We start from the raw sequence: 23881 nt of genomic DNA on the forward strand, positions 1-23881 counted from the left end.
AATAGTCGTCTGAGGCCACGTCGCAATGCCTACGTCGTCCACCTCACTTCACCTCTACAGCTAGGCATTCGTCACCGCACAGCATCACTAGAAGAAGGGAGAATACAGCTAGTTTGAGAGAGAGAGGCCACATTCACAGAACTTTTATTACAGTTCTGTTATTGGTTAAGATTGCCAATCTCCTCCTGTGCCTGATTTATAAGTTAAATTTTGTCATAGGTATGTACGTCTAGGAAAAACATAGTATGTATATGGTTCAGTGCTCCCTGCCGGTTTCAGGGGTCCACTGGGGGTCTTAGAACACACACCCCCATTGGTGAGGGGGGACCACTGTATTTCAGTCAGAGCTGGGATGTTGTTTTCTCTGTTGGTGAATAGGAATCGTGTTCTGGGCCTGATGGGCTTGCTGTTCTCTCCAGGTGGAGATACTTAGGGAACTTCAGTAAGAAAGGAGGAGCTCTCCGTCTGCATTGTCTTTTCCTCTGCATATCTGGGGGTCAGTCAGACGGAATGCACCTCCTCCAGCCTATTGTAAGGTCTACAAATGGAAGAGTTTTTCTAAAATCTATTTTGTCCCTGGAGAACCCCCAACGCCTCGAACAATGCCTGGCCCGTGGGAGGTACATGGTAGGGTAGAGTAACTCATTCTACAAATCCTTACTGGGTTCACACTATGTGCCAGCACTGTTTTAGAGACTTGGGATACATCACTGGAGTAAACAAAGATCCCTGCCCTGTGGAGCTTTCTTTTCTTTCCTGCCTGCCCCTTAAATGTACTTGCAGTGAATGGTAGCCTCTATCCAGAAACCTGTGAGTTATTCTTGATTCCTTTGTCTCCTTTATCCCCAATAGCAAGTTAACCACCAAGACCTCCTAAACATCTTCCGAATCTGTCCCACCTTCTTCATCCAAATTGCGCCCCTCCCCCACTGTCGTCTCTCAAATGAGTATTGACATTTTGAGCTGGGTAATTCGTTTTTATGGGGGCTGGTCCTGCACACTGTAGGATGTTCAGTCCCTGGGTACAACTCACCAGATGGCAGTTAGCAACCCTTCTTTCCCCCACCTGCCTTGTGACAACCAAAAATGCCTCTAGATATTGCCAAGTGTCCCCTCGGGAAGAGCCGTACAGTTGAGTGCCACTGCTCCAGGTCACAGTGTTGAAGGGCATGACCCGTATCTGTCTGCTCTGCTTGGCTGGGTCAGTGAAGGTTTCACAAAGGAGGCATAGAAACTAGATCTTACAGGGTTAATGGGTGTTCACCAACACACAGGGAGGTGGGAGAACACGATGGGTCAAGAGGGCAGCACGTGGAGGCTCCAAGAAGTGTAAAGTGACCTGGCACGTTCCCGAGGCCGTCAGCTTTGTAATTGCTTCCGTGGTGAAGTGTCTCAAGTCTTAACAAAAAATAAGGTTTTGAACTCTATGAATGATTCACCTAAAATAAAACAATTAGAGTGAAACAGGGTGAAGTTGTTGCCCCTAGCACTCTCTCACTCATTTTGAAGTTTGCTGTGCTTTGGGGAGGGGCAGGGTGGGGAGAGAGAATCCCAAGCAGGCTCCACACTGTCAGCGCATAGCTTGATGCAGGGTTCGAACCCATGGACTGTGAGATCACAACCTGAGCCAAAGCAGGTTTAATCATCTGAGCCACCCAGGTACCCCTGTACTTTGCATGCAGAGGAAGAATGTCTCCTGTGATCCCAAGTGGGTTATGGCAGAAAAGAGGCTGGGAACTGCAGCTGTCCACCTGGGAAGGATCAATCAACTGATTTGTTTTTGTGGGTTTTTTTTTTTTTTTTGTCTTTTTGAGAGAGAGAGCGCATGCGCGCACCAGGAGCAGAGAGAAAGAGAGAGAGAATCCCAGGAGGGGGCGGGGAGGGGGTGTTCCAAAGCAGGACTTGTGTTTTTACCCCAACAAACTGGTGCTCACCCAAAGAGGAGCTTGTGTTTACCCAAAGCAGGGCTCGAGCTCACCTGATGTGGGACTCAATCTCATGAACCATGAGATCATGACCTGAGCCAAAGTCAGATGCTTAATGACTGAGCCACCAAGGCACTCTTGTTTTTCTTTGTGTGTGTGTGTGTGTGGGGGGGTGTTTAAGAAATGATGCCTTTTTATTTTATTTTAAATGTTTATTTTCAGAGGACCATGGGGGAGGGGAAGGGGGAAATAGGGAGAGGGAGGGAGGCAAATCATGAGAGACTCTTGAATACTGAAAACAAACTGAGGGCTGAAGGGGGAGGGGGGATGGGGAAGGGAGATGATGGGCATGGAGGAGGGCAATTGTGGGAATGAGCACTGGGTGTTTTATGGAAACCAACTTGACAATAAACTATAAATAAATAAATAACTCTTAAAGGAAAAAATATAAATGTTTATTTTTGAGAGAGAAAGTGGGGGAGGGGCAGAGAGAGGGGGACAGAGGATCTGAAGCAGGCTCAGAGCCCCATGCAGGACTAGAACTCAAAAACAGTGAGATCATGACCTGAGCCAAAGTTGGATGCTTGAATGACTGAGCCACCTAGGTGCCCGAAGTCAAATATTTTTAAAACAAGCAAGTGGCAAAATGAAGTTTGCATTCTAGAACAAGCCCTTTGGCTGCAGGTAGAGAATGGATATCATGAGGCCATCCCAGGGATAGGGACACCAGTTTGGGGACCAATACTGGAGTTTAGGTGTGCCACGATGGGAGCCTGCGTTAGGCACAGGCAGAAGAGATGGGGAGGAGAAAGTTTGGCACTCTAGAACCGTTATGGGCTTATGTTCAATAGGCTTTTGTGAGCAGATGGGGGAGGTGACTAGAGAAGAGCAGGGATGACATCTAGGCTCTGGTTTGGCTGAATAGGAATAGAGGAAGACAATCAGGATGACGAAGGGAAGTTCAGGGTAATGTTTTAGTCAAGTTATCATTGGGAACTTGTGGTGTGTCAGGGTGGTGGTATCCGAGTGGGCATAGGGATTTGGAAATCATCAGTGCAAGGACGATGGGAGAAGTGAGGACTGTGGGTGAGAATGTTCAGGAAAAGTCTAGAATAAGAAGAGAAGACTATCAGTGTTAGCACTGAATGGTGCAGCTGGACTCGAGAATAATGCAGGTTGGGAAGGAGGGGTGTGGGGTGCTAGTTAGGAGAGACTGGGAGAAAGAGTTGCAGGAAGGCTCGGATGTGTCTATTTGTGTCAGCCAGGGGTCTGCCAGGGCTGGGTGGCTTCTGAGACCGTGGCACTCTCTTCAATTCACCTTGGCCTTTATCCTTTTCAGGTGGCAGACGTTAATTGGTGGACTTCTGCTTCATATGTCATGGAAACTGGGCTGGGCTGAGATCAACAGCAGTTCAAGGTAGAACAACATCTTCTGATGATGTTTGATTCATGATTCATACCCTGCATTCCCTTCACATTACTTCATCTCTTCTGGTGTTAAACTGGGGAACACTGATGTTTGAGTTCCTTGATCTCGTAGTTCCCTTTGAACCTTGAGATTTTAATGCTTTTATAATCACACAGAACCGGGGTGCCTGGGTGGCTCGGTTGAGCAGCTGACTTCAGTTAGGGTCATGATCTCATGATTCATGAGTTTGAGCCCTGTGTCGGGCTCTGCTGACAGCTAGCTCAGAGCCTGGAGCCTGCTTCAGATTCTGTGTCTCCCTCTCTCTCTGACCCTCCCCTGCTCATGCTCTGTCTCTCTGTCTTTCAAAATTAAATAAACATTTAAAAAATTTATAATCACATAGAACTGAAGGGGTGTTTTCCTGCTTAGTGATGTTACTAATATAATAATAAAATTAATCAAGATACATAACTTATAACACTATTGGGCTTTGTTTTATACCATAGAAGCATAATTAATGCGTTTTTATTTATTTAGTAAAAATTTTTTTAACATTTATTCACTTACAAACAACAGAGAGAGCGTGGGTGGGAGAGGGGCAGAGAGAGAGGGAGACCCAGAATCTGAAGCAGGCTTCAGGCTCTGAGCCCTCAGCACAGAGACTTATGTGGGACTTGAACTCACAAACCATAAGATCATGACTTGAGCCGAAGTCGGACACTTAACTAACTGAGCCACCCCGGTGCTCTGATGATTGAGTTTTTAAATCAACTTAAAATTTTTGTAAGTTTTTAATTTTGAAATTACTGCTTTACAGAAGAGTTTGAAATAGTATAAATAATTTCCTTATCCTTTACACATATTCCTCATTATTTTACTTTGCTTCTCCTATTATTTTCTCTTGACATTTATGTGTGTGTGTGTACATATATATATGTATATGTATATGTGTATGTGTATTATGTATATATATTCATATACATATATACTAAATATATATATGAATTTTTTTCTGAACTATATGAGAGTAAGTTGCAGATTTGAGAGTAAAATGACTTCTAAATTCATAAGTGTGTATTTTCTTTTTTTAAAAAAATTTTTAAATGCTTTTTATTTATTTTTGAGAGACAGAGAGAGAGAATGCAAGCAGGGGCGGGTCAGAGAGAGAAGGAGACACAGAATTTGAATCAGGCTCCAGGCTCTGAGCTAGCTGTCAGCACAGAGCCTGACCCGGGGCTCAAACCCACAAACTGTGAGATCATAAGCTGAAGCTGGACGCTTAACTGACTAAGCCACCCAGGTGCCCCTCATAAGTGTGTATTTTCTAAGAGGAAGAACATTTTCTTAACTTCACTATAGCACAGTAATCAAAATGAGGAAATTAATATTGATGCAATACTTTTATCTCATCTACTGATCGAATTCATATTTTCCAATTTTCTCAGTAATATCCTTTATAACGTACCCCTTCCCCCCTGCCAAATTCTGATCCAAGGTGGACCTTGTATGTACAGATCACATATTATATTATAATAGTTGTTATGAATCTCTTAAGACAACTTGTCAAATACATTTAAAAGAAATCTCAAAAACCATGACATTTTCCAGCCAAAATTATAATCTGAATTGGCTATCCACTCCTGCCTCACCTAGATAAATTCTTATGATTCTTCCAGAACACCATGCCTCACCTGAAATGATGCACAGAATGAAAAGCAAATGAAGTCAAAGTTTATATAGACAAGGCAGACAGCCCTACTGAATGATAAGTCAGGTCATTCACCTGTATAACATCTTTATCTTTTTTTTTAAATTTTTAATGTTTTTATTTTATTTTTGAGAGAGAGAGAGAGACAGTGTGAGCAGGGGAGGGTCAGAGAGAGAAGGAGTCACAGGATCTGAAGACAGGCTCCAGGCTCTGAGCTAGCGGTCAGCACAGAGCCTGACGCGGGGCTCGAACCCATGAACTGTGAGATCATGACCTGAGCCGAAGTCGGACGCTTAACTGACTGAGCTACTCAGGCGCCCCTAACATCCTTATCTTCATAAAATGAAGATAATTTTGAAGATACCTTTATATGTGATATTAAGCAGAGGTCTTACTTTATACTCCATTGTTATGGTAGATGGTTCAGTGAGAACTGGGTCTTCATTTAAACAAATAAGTGCCCTTGTACCCCAACGTTTATAGCAGCACTATTGACAATAGCCTAAGTATGGAAAGAGCCCACATGTCCACTGACAGACGAATAGATAAAGAAGATGTGTCATATATATATCTCATTTGCTATTCATTTATATGCACACATACAAATATATCTGTATACATGTATATCATTTGCTCTTCATTTATATATATACATACATATATATGTATACACACACACACACACACACACACACACACACAAAATGGAATATTACTTAGTGATCAAAAAGAATGAAATCTTGCCATTTGCAACAATGTGGATGGAACTAGAGTATATTATGCTAAGCAAAATAAGTCAGAGAAAGACAAATGCCATATGATTTCACTCATATATGGAATTTAAGATACAAAACAGATGAACATAAGGGAAGGGAAGCAAAAGTAAGATGAAAACAGGGAGACAAACCATAGGACTCTTAAATGCAGAGAACAGACTGAAGGTTGCCAGCAGGGTGTGTGTGTGGGGGAGGGCTAAATGGGCAAGGGGCATTAAAGAGGACACTTGTTGGGATGAGCACTGGTTGTTACATGTAAGTGATGAGTCACTGAATTCTATTCCTGAACTCATTATTATACTATATGTTAACTAACTTGGATTTAAATTTTAAAAAATTAATTAAAAAAATAAATACGTGGCCTGAATTCACAAGGCCTGTGATAGTTCTAATATTCAGTTAAACAGTGAAGCATGTTGATTCCAAATGGTTCCATTCATTCCTCCACAGAGGCAAGAGATCGGTCTAGAATGCAGGTACTGACTGTCAGATTGTGGACTGGGGTCCACTGGTGCTCATCGACACGGCTCCTCTCCTCTGTTTACCGTGTCCCTGACTATAATTATCTTGTAATTTCTGATGTGAATGATTTACTTCATAATAGTCTTTTAAACATTACTTTAGCCCTGTTTCCGTAAAAGCTAAGCCATTGGTTCACACTTTAAAACTTCTTTGTGAAAAAATATACATAATATACATTTTACCATTTTAAACCATTTTTAAGTGTACAATCCAGTGGCATTAAGTGAATTCACAATGTTGTGCAACCATGACCACCATCTATTTCCAGAACTTTGCCATCATCCCAAACAGAACAAACAGTGACTCCCCATTCTGCCCTCCCTCCTTCCTGCCCCTGGTAACCACCGTTCTATTTTCCATCTCTATGAATTTACCTATTCTGGATACCTCACTTAAGTGGAATCATACAGTATTTGTCCTTTTGTGACTGGTTATTTCACTTAACATGTCCTCAGAATTGTTGCATGTGTCAGAATCTTCTTCCTCTTTAAGGCTGAATAATATTCCATTGTATGTGTACCACAATTTGCTTATCCATTCATTTGTTGATGGAGTTCTTCATACTTCTGCCTTTTGGGGGAGGGGAAGGAGGAATGACTCGTAGAGTTGGATAAAGTCCAAGACACTCAAGGTTCATTCCCTGGAAGAAGTGATCCTCCAAGAGTAGAAATTTGAGACGCATGAGACACCGTTGTCCTTTGAGCTTGTGTGATGCTGGGTTCTATCCATTGCAGATCTGTTGGCATGTCCCCTTTCAGTCCCCCTGCTAAATTCCAAGAGGACTTTTCACTTCTATCTCCTGGACTTCCTTAGATGGCTTCACAGCCTTACACGGGATGTCAGCTTGGCTAAGCTCCTTCTCAAAGATCCTAGTGTCCTAGTGGATCTTGTGATTAATAACTGCCAGCAGAGTGTAGCACTTCCATTTCCCACAGATCCTCAGCAAAGGGGAGTTGTCAGATGGCTAGCATCAAGGACCCAGCACCAGTGTTCCTTTGTTCATGCCCAGGCTGGGTTTGTGTTTGCCATGGTTGCAGTTTCCTACTGGGCTTGACTTTCTAACTATGTCAGTAGAGAACTGAAGCTTGGCTTTGCTGTGGGACGGTGCGCTTGTGTGGAGGTAGCAGAGGTTGGACTCTACTAAAAATGAAAACAGCAGCAGGTGGATGGCTTGGAGTCCCCAAGGTCATTGTAGAGTGGGGGTTGTACCAGTGGGGCTGGACAGTGGATCCCAAATCAGCATTTATTTATTTATTTATTTATTTTTAATGTTATAATTTATTTATTTATTTTTGAGACGGAGAGAGACAGAGCATGAGCAGGGACGGGCAGAGAGAGAGGGAGACACAGAATTTGAAGCAGGTTCCAGGCTCTGAGCTGTCAGCACAGAGCCTAGTGCGGGGCTCGAACCCATGAATGTGAGATCATGACCTGAGCCGAAGTCGGAGGCTTAACTGACTGAGCCACCCAGGTGCCCCTCAAATCAGTATTTAATAACATAGGCCATGAGAGCTCATTTAGACCCCTTACTGCCTGGGGCACAGCAGAATCCAAGATTACCTCTTAAAACAAGTCCCAGAACCTAGCACCCCATTTCCTACTTTGCAGAGAGGCCGCATCTGCCATGTTGGTCAGTCTCTGGCCATGTCATGACTCCGTTGAGTGATCCAGTGGAATCCGTCTCTAAGATTTTTATTCAGCAGCCAATAATCACCAAGTGTTGGATGCTTTAGAACCCTTCTGTCTGGGGAAAGATAGCACTGGCTTTCAGCCGCAAGCTTGTCCCAAATGGCAGTGATTTTTTTGCAGATGTTGAAGCCTTGTGCTACAGGCTGTGTTTCCAAAATGTGATCCAGAACACCGTGACAAGCTATTTGACAGTGAGACCATGGCACTCTTTAATGGATTCTCGAACCATTGCTTATGGAATCAGGTGTGATTTCATTGGAGACATTATGCACCATCCTCTGGTTCTTTTATGACCAGACTACACGTTTAAAGAAAAACATTTGGAAAGTAATTTTTAATGTACTTACTACTTTTTGTTCATTATATCTAAGACAGCAAATTTTTAACTCTCAAGTTTTCAGGGACGAGAAGTTCTAGGTTAATAATGTTATACCACAATGCCTTTGTGGCCAGAGATCTCTAACAGATGAAGGAGAAAGCTTCACTCCTTAATTTTCTTTCTTTTTTTTTAAATTTTTAATGTTTATTCACTATTTTTGAGAGAGAGAGAGAGAGAAAGAGAGAGAGAGACAGAGAGAGACAGAGCATGAGCAGAGGAGAGGCAGAGAGAGAGGGAGACACAGAATCTGAAGCAGGCTCCAGGCTCTGAGCTGTCAGCACAGAGGCTGATGCGGGGCTCGAATTCATGGACTGTGAGATCATGACCTGAGCCGAAGTCGGATGCTTAACTGACTGAGCCACCCAGGTGCCCTTCCACTCCTTAATTTTCCATTGAGAATCTTTGCTGGAGAACCATAAATCATTTCCTTGAGAGGGGCACCTGGGTGCCTCAGTCTGTTGAGCATCTGACTCTTGATTTCAGCTCAGCTCATAATCCCAATGTCATGGGATCCAGCCCCACATCAGGCTCCATGCTAAGTGTGGAGCCTGCTTAGGATTCTCTTCCCCTCTGCCCCTCTCCCTCACTTTGACTCTCTTTCAAATGAAAAAAATTTTTCTGGAGCATCTGGGTGGCTTAGCTAGTTAGGCATCCAACTCTTAGTTTCGGCTCAGGTCATGATTTCATAGTTTGTGGGTTTGAGTCCTGCATCTGGCTCCACACTACTTGTGTAAAACCTGCTTTGAATTCTCTCTCTCTCTCTCCTTCCTTCCCCACGCATTCTCTCTCAAAATAAATAAATGAATGTTCAAAAAAATTTCTTTCATAAAACCTCCAAATTAACTCAGTCAAGTCCCTTAAAGAAATGAAGTGAGCCAATCAATTAGGATGCTTCTTTTTATAATTATTTGTTTTTAAGTGAGATAGACTGCCTTCATCAAAGCTACTGGTGGTTGGAATTTCTCAAATATGTTTTTAATGTGTTGGCATTTCATTTTGAGTGACTCTTGTAGTTTTACGAACAGTTACCTCTGCTCACAGAAGAAAGTTAACATTCAAATTCGTGTGTTTTTTATATTTTTTCCTCCAGAGGACTGCTTTATGTATATATGTAGACATTACTTTTGGGGGATGATAAAACCAGCTTTCAAAGCATTCTCAGGAAACATGCGGAGAACCACGGTAGGGACATAATGTGAATAAAATCTGATTGATCTTGGTGTGGTGATTATGGAAATTCCCAAGAGAAGAGTCCATGAGGCCAAGGATAGTAGAGGACGGGAGGTTTTTTTCAGCTTTATTGAGGTATAACTGTCAAATAAAATTGTAAGATGTTTAAAGTGTACATTGTGGTAACATGATATATGCACACATTGTGGAAGATTCCTTCCATCTAATTAATGAACACACCCATCACCTCACTTTACTTATTTATTTAGGTGAGAACATTTAAATTCTACTCTTTTAGGAAATGTCAATGACACAGCACAGTGTTATCAACTATAGTCACCATTTTATACATTAGATTTTGAGACTTTATTTATTCATTTATTTATTTATTTTAGTTTTTCCGTTTTTTTAAAGACTCCACATATAATTCCAAATACCACACAGCATTTTTCTTTCTTGGGACAGGATTTTTGGACCGTCGAAGTTTATAGTGGCTGCAGGTCCTGCCTGTACCACCCAGGGCAGAGGAATCTACTGAGCTCCCACTTCAGTGTAGACCACACCTCATGTCACTGTCGCTGTGTGTCCATACAGTGTCTCTCAACAGCCCCGCTCTGCTTTGTGGCGTGAAAACCACTACACACCACGTAAACAGATGGGTGTGGCTGTGTGCCAATAAAACAGTGTTTTAGCAACAGGCAACAGCTGGAATATGGCCCACGGGCCTTGTTTGCAGACTGTTGTTCTGAGTTATGCTCTGTGAGAAACAGTATCATCACAGGGTTTTCAGGTTCAAGTAACATGAGGGCTGGGCTGAACTTTGTCAAGGGAATTGACCCTCTGTGAGTCAGAGGAAGAGCAAAGAATGAAGGAGGAAGGGTCTAAGAGTAGTAGGAAAGAAGGAGAATAATAAGATTCTTGGAGGACCATGTTCACCAGATATGGACCTCCTCAAATGAAATCCAGGCATCTGCTCTAAATAGGGAGTTATATACATAAAAGGTCTTATAAACTGTAAAACAAATGTTGACTTTTATAATAGTAAGATACCACTGTTTTTGGCAATGCCAATAGGCAATATGAATCCTAGTATCTTTGTGGCTTGGTACCTTTTTTTTAAGTTTATTTATTTTGGGAGAGAGAAAGAGAGAGTGCATGTGAGGGACAGAGAGAGGGGGAGAAGGGAATTCCAAACAGGCTCTGCATTGTCATGGAGCCTGATCCGGGGCTCAAACCCTCCAACCATAGGATCATGACCTAAGCTGAAATCAAGATGATCAACTGACTGAGCCACCCAGGCTTAGTAGTTTTATGTTTGGAAACTATTTTTACCTCCACTAGGTGGCAGCATAATGCAGAGAATTTGTAAGAACTCAGCTCAACGGGCCCTTCAAGCACCCACCAACAGATAAACTTCTGAGTGTTTGAGGGAGCAGATGTTCCTTCCATAATGCATGCTGTATCTGAAAAACAAGTGACTTAATGTAATTACCCTTCACCTCGATAACAACAATTTTATAATTCACAGCAACAGACTATTGTTAGCTTCTTGTAAAATGCTTTACTTATCAGGGTTCTTAGGGACAGGAGATGCACACAACAAAAAAACAAACAAGCCCAAGACTCAAACAAGACATGGTACTTGTGCTTGTAAATCATGTAAGAAGAACTATGTGTCACCGCAATTTTCAAGCCAGACCCCATGGCAAATAGTACTTTCCCCATAGGAGTTGCTGTGAGATCTGTCCCTGACACACGGACACACACACCCTCGCTGGCTCAGCACTTCCCCAGAGGGCTCGTACCACAGAGATCGACATCCTGCCAGGACCACCTCAGAATTTCATTCCATCTTGCCTCCTTTGTTGGCACATAGGACAATGAACCAATAAACCGGCACGGGAGGCTCAGATGGTGCCATCTTACAAATTATAGGTGGAGAAAGGGTGTATTAGTGGTATGCGGCTGGTTTGTTCCTAATGTGTAGGTATTTGGCTATCAGAGAATCATACAGGCTTAGGGCTGGCAGTAGAAGGTGTCTTAGCTCAGGCTGCTGTAACAAAAATACCAGAGACTGGGGGCGCCTGGGTGGCTCAGTTGGTTGGACGTCTGACTCTTGGTTTCAGCTCAGGTCATGATCTCATGGTTTCTGAGATGAAGCCCTGTGTCGGGCTCTGCCCTGACAGTGTGGCGCCTGCTTCGGATTCTCTCTCCCTCTCTCTCTCTGCCCCTCCCCCATTCGCACATGCTCTCTCTCTCAGAATAAATGAATAAACTTGAAAATACTGGGTGGCTTAACCAGTAAACATGGATTTCTCATAGTTCTGGAGGCTGGTAAGTCCAAGATCAGGACACCAGCATGGTTAGGTCTGGTGAAGACCTCTTCTTGTCTCTTTTCATCTCCTTCCATGGTGGAGAGAGAGGGAGAGAAGAAGAGAGGGAGGGGGAGAGAGAAAGAGAGAGAGAGAGAGAGAGAGAGAGAAGCAAGGTCTGTCTCTTTTCTAAGGGCTCCACCGTTATGACCTCAATTACCTCCCAAAGGACCCACCTCCAAAGTCATCACGCCACGGTCAGGATTTCAACACATGAATCTGGGGGGAACACTAGCATGTAACCCACCGCAGAGGGCTGAGTTGGCATAACCTCTCTGAAGGCAATTTTGTAACTAATTCTACACTTTGATGCATGTGCCTTTGAGCTTCTGTTCCACTTCAGGGAGTTTATCCTGATACTGCAAAAACATGAATATGAAAAGGGAATGTATTCAAGGATAACTAGTACAGCATTAGAATGGTAAAAAGAGGATTAACTTCAATGTCCAGGAATAGCCTATTATTCATTTATTAATAAATTGGCTAATTTTTTTGACACAAAAAGATGCTAAGCAGATTATAAAACAATGCGTACAGTAGGATCCCATTTTTGCTGCGGTGTTTATAAATGTGCATACGGCACTGTTTGGAAGGAGACCTAGCAAGGTATTAACAGTGGGATTGTAATTGGAATGTTGTTGTTTTTTAAAATGTTTTTTATTTATCTTTGAGAGACAGAGAAAGACAGCATGAGCAGGGAAGGGTCAGAGAGAGAGGGAGACACAGAATGTGAAGCAAGCTCCAGACTCTGAGCTGTCAGCACAGAGCTCGATATGGGGCTCAAACCCACGAGCCGTGAGATCATGACCTGAGCCAAAGCTGGATGCTTAACCGACTGAGCCACCCAGGCACCCCTGGAATGTTTTTCTTGATTTTCTGTATTTTGAAAATTTTCTAGCATGGATAAATACTACTTTTTTTTTTTAAGTTTATTTATTTTGAGAGAGAGAGAGACAAAGAACGCACTAGAGGGGCACAGAGAAAAAGAGAGAGAGAATCCCAAGCAGGCTCCACACTGCCAGCATGGAGCCTGATGTGGGGCTTGACATGAGGCTCGAACTCACAAACCGTGAGATCATGACCTGAGCCGAAACCAAGAGTGAGATGCTTAACTGACTGAGCCACCCAGGTGCCCCTAAGCACTACTTTTTAATAAGAAAACAAGATAAATTACTATAGGAAACAAAATGACTGCCTCCATGCCAAGTTTCTGAGTTCATGTCTGTTGAAGAAAACAAGGTTGTTAATGCAGTTACTTTCTGTTGTCACAGTTACAGGTTACAATACGATTGTTAGAAATGTTTATTGAATTTGAAATTGTTAAAATTATCCATTAGGGCCATTTCAAAGAGCCAAATGGTGGGGGATATTTTACTTTCATCCCTGTCCTTAAAAACCTACTAGCTGTAAGCACCAGCAAATCTGTTCAGAGCAAAGTCTCTGAAGGGCTTAAGAAAAGTGTAGGAAAAAATGTGAATTAGGCTTATACCTGGAGTTTTCTGGTGTATTTTAATGCTGTTGTTTTCCCCTTGTATCAATCTAGAGAAAGAAAGGTATATATGTATAGTTTATTTATTTATTTTTGAGAGAGAGAGAGAGAGAGAGAGAGCGCGTGTGGGCACACATGTGCTCAAGTAGGGACAGGGCAGAGAGAGAGGGAGACACAGACTCTGAAGCAGGTTGCAGGTTCCAAGCTGTCAGCACAGAGCCCGACACAGGGCTCAAATCCACAAACCATATGATCATGACCTGAGCCGAAGTCAGACTCTCAACTGATTGGGCCACTCAGGTGCCCCAAGGGAAATATTTTTTTGAAGTTACAAAAGCAATGCGTGATAATTCCTTCAGCATTTATTCGAGTGTCTAGCATGTATACCAGACATTGTTCTCAGTGCAGGGGGTGCACCATGAACAAAACAGACAGAAATCCTTGCCCTCATAGAGCTTACATTCTAGTTCAGGTAGACAGACAAGAAACAAAGGAAAATGGAAGTATATGATGTGTCAGATGGCAGTAAGTATAGAGAAAAATAAAGCTGGGTAGGGATTAGGTGTGTATGCGTGCGGGCCCGAGGGTGTTCTAGGGGGCGGGAGTTGGGGGTTGTTATTTTATAAGTAGTAGGTAAGAAGGACTCAGGGATAAGCTGACTTTTGAGCAGAGATCTGAGTATGTGAGAGGGTAGGCCCTGCAGGTGTCTGGAGGGGAAGGGTTCCGGGCAGAGGAAGCAGGAGAAGGCTCCAAGGTGCTTGGGATAGTTGATGACTAACAGCGATGCCAGAATGCAGTTTTATTCTCCCTGTAAAGGGAAACATCATCATGGAGAACTTTAAATACCTTTAAATATTGTAAAGATATGCATGTTTTTAAAGCTTCTGATAAGGAGAGCCAAGTAGTGTGTGTGTGTGTGTGTGTAACTTTTCATATGTTTATTGGCTATATTTCTTATGTGTGTGTGAGAAATATATACACATTCACACACACATGCAAATACCCCTTTTTTGCCCGCTGAGTATTTTTCTTCTGTGGAGTTGAATTTTTTCTTTTTTAGAAAAGAATTTAAAAAGTTTTTTAATGTTTATCTTTGAGAGAGCAAGTATGAGCAGGGGAGGGGCAAAGAGAGAGGGGACTGAGGCTCTGAAGCAGGCTCTGTGCTGACAAAGCCCAACGCTCTGCTCAAACTCACGAACCCGGAGATCATGACCTGCGCTCAAGTTGGACACTCAGCTGACTGAGCCACCTGGGTCCCCCGATTTTTTTGTTATTGATTTGTAAACATTCGTTATACATCAAGAATATTAAATTCCAGCCTGTTTTATATATTGTCAGTGTTTTTTCCTAAGTCGTTAATCATCTCTTGATTTTCTTTATGGTGTTTTTTTGGCCAGCACATTTTCTGTAGGTGGATCTGTCAATCTACATGAAATCCCTAATGGTCTCTGTCTTTGAAGTTATGTGTAGAAAAACCAGGAGACAGTTATTGAGTGGTGTTGTGCAATGCAATACTCCATACTTGTGTGTCCTTCCTGCCCCCACCCCGCGGTGACTTGGGTGACTGACCCCTAGACACCCTCAGCTCTAGATGACCTGACCTAGAAGAAAGGACACAGTCTAGAGAAGTGTGTGAATTTTGTCCATCCCTTGGAGCTATTGGCTAAAGTTTGTCAGCTAACTGCTGGAACATTCCTTGGGAGTGAAGAGAGCTAAGTAAAATTTCCAAAGATTTGGGTAACCATGTGCATGTTACAAGATTATATTCTTCAGTGCCCAGAACCAGGTGTGATTTCCGTCACTCATTGCTGTATCACCCTGGAAAATAATCCTCCATTGTAGCAGAGCTAATTAAGATTTTGAAATTACAGTTTCCTTTTGTCCTGAAGAAATATTAAAAAAAGATATGGCAAAAGCCCAAAAAACCACCACTTTTGTAGTTCACCTTGTCTCCACATAACCTGGAAAAGTATGGAAAACTCAGTTGCTAGGCAATTTATTTGCCCCAGGTAACTGTTGAAGGGTGTGACGTGTCCATGTTACTGTAGCAGATTAACTAACAGTCGAGCCAGAGATCCCAGTTCTGATTCCCAAAGCGGCAAGAACGAACAGTTCTTCAAAGTATGTAAGTGCATCTGTCGGCGGACTGTGCTCCCCGTGGCACGCGCGCTGAGGGACAGAGGGTGTGCGCTCACGTGACTGCCATTGTCTGTTTGCCCATTTCTCCTACTAGTGTGTACATTTGTTTTAATGTGTATTTATTTTGAGAGAGACGAAGACAGCACGAGTGGGGGAGGGGCAGAGAGAGGGGAGACAGAGAATCCCAAGAGGCTCCGCACTGTCAGCATAGAGCCCTATGTGGGGTTGAATTCACGAGTTGTGAGACCACAACCTGAGCCGAACGTTTAACTGACTGAGCCGCCTGGGTCCCCCTGCTAGTGTATAAATTAAATGAGATCACTGTTGCCAGGAATTTGAGAATAATAGGAGCGGTTAAGTTTCTGACTTCAGCTCAGGTCATGATCTCACAGTTTGTGGGTTTGAGCCCCACATCGGGCTCTCTGTTGTCAGCACAGAATCTGCTTCAGATCCTGTCTCTGTCTCTGTCTCTTTCTGTCCCTCCCCCACTCTCTCTCTTTCTTTCTCTTTCAAAAATAAATCAACATAAAACAATTAAAAAAAAGAATTTTGGAATAACAGTGAAGGACAAACTTGTGACAAAGTCTTACTGAACCTTAAGAGACTTCTATTGCTGTGGGTAATGGACCAAGGGGGGAATGGGTGTCAATTCTACTTCTGTGCAGGGACCCCTCGCCTCCTGTGCCCACTTTAACTTTGAGTTTTATCTCAAGTATCACTTCTTGGAGGCAGGTTTCTCTGTCCTCACTGAGTAGATCAGATGCCTTTATGGTATGGCATAGTTCTTTCGTCTCCTTTATAACATTCATGCATGTGATAGTTTACATTGATTTACATGAACACCTTTATGAAACTTACAGTTTATTTGGGGGATGAGAGACACATTAATAATATATGCAGAAGTTCCCTTCTCTGACTCTGATAATTAATGGGTTAATTGAAAGTCAGATAAACCAAGAAGCCATTTTTTTAATGAAACAATCTATCTTGATTTAAGATGTATAAATATGCATTAATTTGCCAGTAAGACTTTTTCTTGTTTAATTTTTTGAAGTTTATTTTTTTATCTTGAGAGAGAGAGGAGGGGGTGGGTGGGGGGAGGGAGAGAGAATCCCAAGCAGGGTCTGGACTGTCGGCGCGGAGCCCAACGCAGGGCTCGAGCTCACTAAGTGTGAGATCAGGACCTGAGCCAAAATCAAGAGTCACATGCATAACTGACCGAGGCACCCAGTGCCCCAAGACTTTTTCTTTGTGTATGGATTGTCTCTTGGTATTCCCTTAGGCTTTTCTTGCATCAACTGCACTTAACACACCCTATGATTTTCAGTGGAATGAGAGCTTTGATACTTTGAAACGACATGACTGCAGAATTCTTCTTCTTTGCAATTTTTAATTATTTTTCTTCCCTCCCCCCACATCCTTTCATACTTGTTTTGCCCATATCTGTTTTGGCAGCACTTTTCCCAGTGATTCATATTTATCTTTCTCGATAGCAGCTATAATTTTTTGTTGGTATGTGGGGCGGGAGGGAGGCAGCTGTCTCTGATGAGAGCTCATGAGGGCCATGGCAGGGTTAGGCCACCAGCTGCTTTGGCAGGTGTCTAAATTTCCGCCTTTGATGCATGTTGCTTTGGCGCTGTCCACCTAGAAGGTGGGCCCTGAGTGAGATAATTGTGGATCATAGTTCCATGGTTGGATCCAAGTGCTCACACAGCTGCTCCGTAACATTCCCAGAAGTCTCTGGTCCAACTGGATCTGTTTATTTTTCATAGTTTAAGTCATTTCTTTGTGTTAGGGTACGGGGTTAAAATACGAGGTGTTTCCCTAGCCATGTTTTCTGTTTCGCATCCATGACCCCTGAGATGCCCTGATGTCTGTTGGAGCATATGACTGGGTAGGAGTTTTCTTTATTTAAGAGGGAGTAGAGCACAAACGCCTGGGGCCTTACTGAGCCCACGTCCTAAAGCACCTGGCCTGGGCATGCTGCTGTTTCACACAGGGCACTCCTCCCCTCTTCACTGTGTTCCCTGCTCTGTGTGCTCTGGGCCTCCTTGGAGTGCTCAGCAGGCCATGGGCCTGGATCCTATCTCTCCTGACCTTTGTGATCTTAAGGTCTAAGGGGAAAGCTGTTTCCTAGAGGCATAGCAGTTGGTTTGATGTCAGGCATGACGTCATTCTCCATCAAAATGGAGAATGGCATCCTCCTTTCTCTGTTCACCTATTGGTTGGAAGTGCAGACATCTATTATTGCAGCAAGATGGGTAAGATCAAAGAATATTCCTCAGGTTGTTAGATGCTCGGTCTGCTACCAGAGCAAAATCATGCTGTTTTTGCAGCTTATATAAGTCAATGTCTCCTACTAGATTATGAGGTCCTTGCGGGCAAAGCATGAAAGAGTGTCTTAAAACTGGGGCTTTAGAGTCAGATGACCTGAATTCAAATCCTGATTTTGCCATAACCAGCTCTTCTGACCACAGGCAAATTAAACTCTTTATGCCTCAGTTTTGTCATGGGCACAATGGGAATAGTAATAATAATAATAATAAAGACATTTTCTTCATGAGGTGGTTGTACACATTTTTAGAGACACAGCATAGAAAACATTTAGCACACTGCCTCATTTGTAGCAAGTGCTCAGTAAACGTTAATTATGGTACTGCTCTTAATAATAATTCTGGCACTGCCAGCACTTTGCAAATTCACACAAGTGTTTGCTGAATGAATATATTTAGAAAGTAGGGTTTGGAGGCCTAACTAGAGACTAGGTTCCCTGGGAAGGGTACAAAAGCAGGGCTGATCATAGATGTAGTGCCTGCCCATACTAGTAAGATTCCCAAAGATTTCTTGAGCAGGTACCATCCCAGGAGTGCAGTTCATTGAGTGAGCTGGGATTATTATGTTAAATTCGCTGGAAAGGTCTCGTTTATTTATATCTATTATGAGAATAACTCATAACTTGCATTAGTGGACCACATGCATTTGTGACTGAGGGAACCTCAGCGATGGGTTCTCTTTGTAAAAACCAGGATTTTTTTTTTCTTGAAGACAGCAAGAGTCTAAACTGCATTGAACAAAGCAGTTTTGGGTGCGCCTATGTGGCTCAGTCAGTTAAGTCTCTGACTGTTAATTTTGGCTCAGATCATGATCTCATGGTTGGTGAGTTCGAGCCCTGCATTGGGCTCTGTGCTGACAGTGCAGAGTCTGCTTGGGATTCTTTCTCTCTCCCTCTTTCTCTGCCCTTCTACCACTTTTTCTCTTTCTCTTTCTCAAAATAAATAAACTTAAAATGAAAAAAGCAGTTTTTGGTGTGGCCCCAGTTGAATCAAGAAACATGCCTTCCAGAAGTCCTTAGATTCCAGGTTAATGGTGGAAGAGGTCAGCACATGGCCACCCAGCTCAAGTTCTGGCATTCTTTTTAAAATTCTGTCCTTTCATACTTGCTTCCTTCTTTTGTGGTTCCATGGGGCCATTTGATACATCGCCTAGGAAAACAGCCTTTAAAATTTTTTAATCATTTGGCATGGGTTCAAAACCTCTGGCTATTTAAAATCCAAATAATGTTCACTGCCCTTTAAAAAAAAATCTTAAAACCTTAAAGAAAAATCAGGGGCACCTGGGTGGCTCAGTCGGCTGAGCATCTGACTCTTAGTTTCAGCTCAGGTCATGATCTCATGGTTGCTGGGATCGAGCCTTGGGCTGCCAGCACGGAGCCTGCTTAGGATACTCTCTTTCCTGCTCACATACTCTCTCTTTCAAAATAAATAAATAAAGTTTAAGGAAATACTGAAAAAAGTCAGATCTGTTCTCTCTCCCAAACTTCAGGAAGCCCTTTTCCATCTCCAGCTTGTTTGTGTTCTGTCGTGGGATCAGTAACACTAGGGAGGTGGCGGAGCGATGGGCTATAGCTGGATGGCTTTGTCAGCCTCCCTCGCTCTCAGTGGACACAGACCGCGTCACACTTCACGAGTCGCTCAGAGATGTTAAGGCAACCACTGCTGTATTTTGTGTGTCCTAAAGGTCATACCTTCCAGCTACGTCTTTTGGACAGAAAGTGACAGAAATATTCTGGCTTGTTTCCCTCTCTTCAGGTCTGATGTTTCAACGTGGCTTCCTGCTTCTGTGCTGTTTGTGGGCATAATCTATGCTGGTTCTAGAGCATTATCCAGACTGGTAAGTGTTAGAGACTTTAGGGAGACAGTTCCTCTTTCCTCTGCCCCTTTGCTTTTTGACTTATTGCGCCTTGGATCAGTAGAGAACAGGACATCAGCTTTCACGATGGTGCAGAGAGACTGAAAAACCCCCTCTCCCTGAACTGAGGATAGATAACCAGATAATAGGGGACGGCCAACTCATTTTATAAAATGAAGAGGCACCGATGGAGATGAGGAAGGGAACGCTGTGATGTTCATGGAGCCTGACACAAACAGGGCCAGCCTGCTCTGCCTGAATGCAGGCCATCCTCGGGAGCAGGGAGAGGGGGCTCGGCTAGCTCCTCACTTCTGAGGAACCGTAACCCTGCCCATTGGTGACGTGGTCTGGGCGGTGCTGGGCTTAGTAGTGACGTACGTGCCTGGCACAGTGTTGACACTCAGTACATGGGGACACTAGTAAAACAGGTCCCCCTGGTCTCCTACCCCATCCTCCCAGATTTGAGCTTCTCAAATGAGGGAACTGTAAAGAACAAACGTCTTCCAGCTACATTATCTGAAAATACAAAAATGTTATTTTTTCCATCAAAAGAGAGACCATTGATACTGCCATTGACCAGAGACTCAGAAAAAGGTTTAAAAATCAGTAATGCCTCTTCCTGTCTTGTACTCTGACTGCTCATGCCGTTTTTATCTATCAGGAAATGATTGTATTCTGACTTTTGGGAAAAAATGTGAAATTTGCAGAACAATTTTATCTTTTTATGCAGTTTGTTGTTATGTTGGTCCCTTAGGTCTCAGATGGAAAACAACTAAACAGACACAAGATCTGCCTACCTGCAAACATAATATCCTAAAATACTATTGTTAGGATAGCCCTGAAGGTGCAAAATAGTGGTTGAGAGTTACTAGCGGTTAATTTCTAAGTTAAACCATCATTTTTCTTTCGTGATGCATAAGCTTGAGTCATTTGGATGCTGTGTTCAATGGGGAGAAACGTCCCGGGTGGACCCAAGAAATGACCAACAGCATACATTGGTGCTCAGCCCAGAACCTGAGACTTGGTTGCCCCTTCTCAGTTCGGGCAGGCTTTTGGGAATCGGCTGCCCTGCTTTACAAACCTTCTGGCCTACAGAGGGCGCTCTTCCTCCTATAGCAGAAAATAGGTATTGATGAAAACAATGTATTCTTTCTTTTTTAAGTTTTTATTTGAATTTCAGTTAGTTAGCATACAGTGTGATATTAGTTACAGGTGTAGAATTTAGTCATTCAACACTTACATACAACACCCGGTGCTCATCACAAGTGCCCTCCTTAACCCCATCTTCTCCTTAAACCCCTTCCCTCCACCTCCCCTCCTATAACCATCAGCGTGTTCTCCATAATTAAGAGTCTGTTTCTTGGTTTGCCTCTCCTTATTCCCCACCATGTTTATTTTATTTTGCTTGTGCAGTGCCTTTTCATATGTTTCTAGAGTGATCTTCTCTCTCTCTTTATGTGATTCTCAAATTCACCTGACAGGTAGTGGGTGGGGCAGATGTTAACCACCTGAGGGAGGAAGGAACTCAGGTGTGGGAAGTCTTGGTAACCTGCTTCTGGTCCCAACTAGTGGCAGCTCCTCTAACTCTAGACCTTTTGCTTCTTCAGATTTGTCTCTTTAGAGCCAACGTGTATGGATTTTAGAATAGCCCAGGGTCGTCAGGGCTAGCTTTAGACTCTTCATTGCAAGCATTAGAAAGCTCATAAACTGTTCTAAGCAAAAGGGAAATTTACTGGTTCATTTCATCGAAAAGTTGTAGATCAGGCAAGGCTTGATGCAGAGGTTTCAATGACAGTTTCTGTCTCTCGGTTCTGCTCTGTCTTTGCTCCATTTCACAGCCAGGCTCTCCCCTCATGGGTGTTGTTGACTCCAGGCCCACGTCGTTATAACCTGAAGTGTAATGGAAAGAGACTTTTCCTTGTAGTTCCTGCATGAGTCCCAGGATGCACTCTGAGTACATCAGTAGGGCCACTGCCCTTCCCAGGTCTGAAAGCTAACCAGGAGGATGGAATCACGCTGATTGGTTGGGCCTGAATCATTGTCTCCATTCACTGTGCCTGGAGAGACTTCAGAGCACTGTTTGGCCAGCCCTGGTCTTCTAGTATCCTGGCCTAGATCCCATGGACTGAGACAAGGTGTGGCAGATCCTTGACATTGGGATGCTTTACCAAAAGAAGGGATTAGGCTATGAAGTGGCCTAAAATCTCTCAAAAGCCCATTGTAAAGGTCAGTCCAGTACATTCTCAGGCAGAATGGGTGTTCTCTAACCTAGTACAATGCTTCTTGAAGTGTGATCCATGGGTGGTGCCTGTCTTTGAGCTCTTTGTCACCTGTCCATTAGGAGATTGTGCCAGAATGTACATTAACTTTGGCACTCAACACATTTTTCAGTTGAGCTGACATATTTTTTCATAGTGAGGCTTTTTGAGAATGGAAGCAATGCACTGATTGATTTACCTTCTGGCCTGAGCTTATTTTTGGGGTGACTGCACTGTGAGTGGCATTGGCCTAGAGCACAGCCTTCTTTAACAGACAAAAAAGAAGCTGCTGCAATTCAAACTCTTTGAGCAAAGGAAAACAACCCAAACCCAAATACACCCAATTAGAGTGGGAGAAGTACAGAAAAGAGACACTCGTTATTGTTTTTCAGTGAAGTAACAACCCAGCATCTTTGTTCTCTGAGGTTTTTGTTTTTACATAGCTGCTTACAAATTTATAGAGCGAGTTAAACACAAGACACCATACAGCTTGTGTTAGATAGAAAACAGGCATCAATATGCTGTTGCCAAGCTGTCAGTTTAATGAATCTACAAGGAATTGGGGGAAAGTGCTCAGTTAAAATCCGTGGGTATATTGTTATGCAGAACATTTTCCAGGTAGTTCTGCTCCATAAAGACCTGTCTTATCCGACAAGATTTTGAAGTTCCGTTCTTCTGTCTTATCCGACAAGATTTTGAAGTTCCGTTCTTCTGTCTTATCCGACAAGATTTTGAAGTTCCGTTCTTCTGATGCGCAACTCCGAAGAGGAGGCTGGTTTAACTCTCTGTAAAAGCATAGCAGGGAAAATTCTGTGTTGGTTTTTCCTCCTCACAACCAAATGATACACAGAGTTAAGGAAGGGGTATTCTTGTGGTTTATCTGTTCAGCAAATATTCACCGGGGGGTCTACTATGGGCTGGGCACTTAAAGACAAATAAGGTATGGTTCCTGACCTTGAGAAACTTCAAGGGGAGTGGGAAAGACACACAGCTCACCACGGGAAGAGACGCCATGAATATTTGGTGTTAGTGTGTGCCAGGCACTTTCCATTGCCACTCTTCATGACATATGGGGTCAGACTTAATTATTCCCACTTACAGATGAGGAAACTGAGATCCAAATTATTTGGCCAAGGTCAACAACTCATAAATGTTAAAGCGGGGGTGTAAACCTAAGCGTGTCCAATCACAACAGTTCATTTCCAAAGCTTCCTTTCTTTCTTCCCTAAATCACATCACCCAGGGGAGATCAACCTATCAGGACTGAGGAGAGGAACTGTGTAGTTTCTGTCCCTTCTACTTGGGCTAGTTTGGGTCAGTTTCTCCAGCTATCCTACACTGAATAAGGTCACAGTCATGATGGTGATGATGGTTCTGACGGCAGGAGAGTTGGTCTTTGGAGTGTCAGTACAACCGTGACCAGTTGTTATTACTCTTATTGCATTTTCCCAGCCGAAACCGTTTCAGCTAGACAGGGCTGCCTCAGAGCCTGTGCTGGTGAGTGTTTAGAACGGACGTGCTGCATTCATGAGCTTGCCAGTGAGAGGCCATCCTGGTGTTGGTGATTTGGCCGCTCAAACCATGTCATTTTCTTGCTTAGGGGAAGCCAGGGTCAGGAGTTGAAGGATTCTGCAAATCTGAGTTAAGGCGGTTTGACAGGACTACTCTTGGTCTCTTACCCAGTTCTTTGATCTTGGTCCTTCCCTAACTGCTTGTCTGGATTTGTCTTCCCTAAGCACAACATTCACTCTGCATGTTGCGATGGAGCTTGGATGGGGTGTTGGTGAGGAAACACACATGGATAATTAGACCCAGATGGAGCAAGTTACTCAGTTAAGCAGACTGGAGCCCAGGGGTC

At 43.3% G+C, this 23881-nt stretch overlaps 1 protein-coding gene across 1 annotated transcript in view; it reads left to right on the plus strand.

Moving 5' to 3' along the window:
* The window catches only part of TMEM241 (transmembrane protein 241), a 116291-nt gene that overhangs the window by 8785 nt on the left and 83625 nt on the right, over positions 1–23881 (plus strand). The window contains exons 3-4 of the mRNA XM_029921958.1: positions 3265–3342; positions 19666–19747. Of these exons, the coding sequence (XP_029777818.1) occupies positions 3265–3342; positions 19666–19747 (160 nt within the window). The remainder of the gene's footprint in view (positions 1–3264; positions 3343–19665; positions 19748–23881) is intronic.

Source organism: Suricata suricatta, chromosome 14 (genome assembly GCF_006229205.1).
Source record: "Suricata suricatta isolate VVHF042 chromosome 14, meerkat_22Aug2017_6uvM2_HiC, whole genome shotgun sequence".
NCBI classification, from domain to species: domain Eukaryota; kingdom Metazoa; phylum Chordata; class Mammalia; order Carnivora; family Herpestidae; genus Suricata; species Suricata suricatta.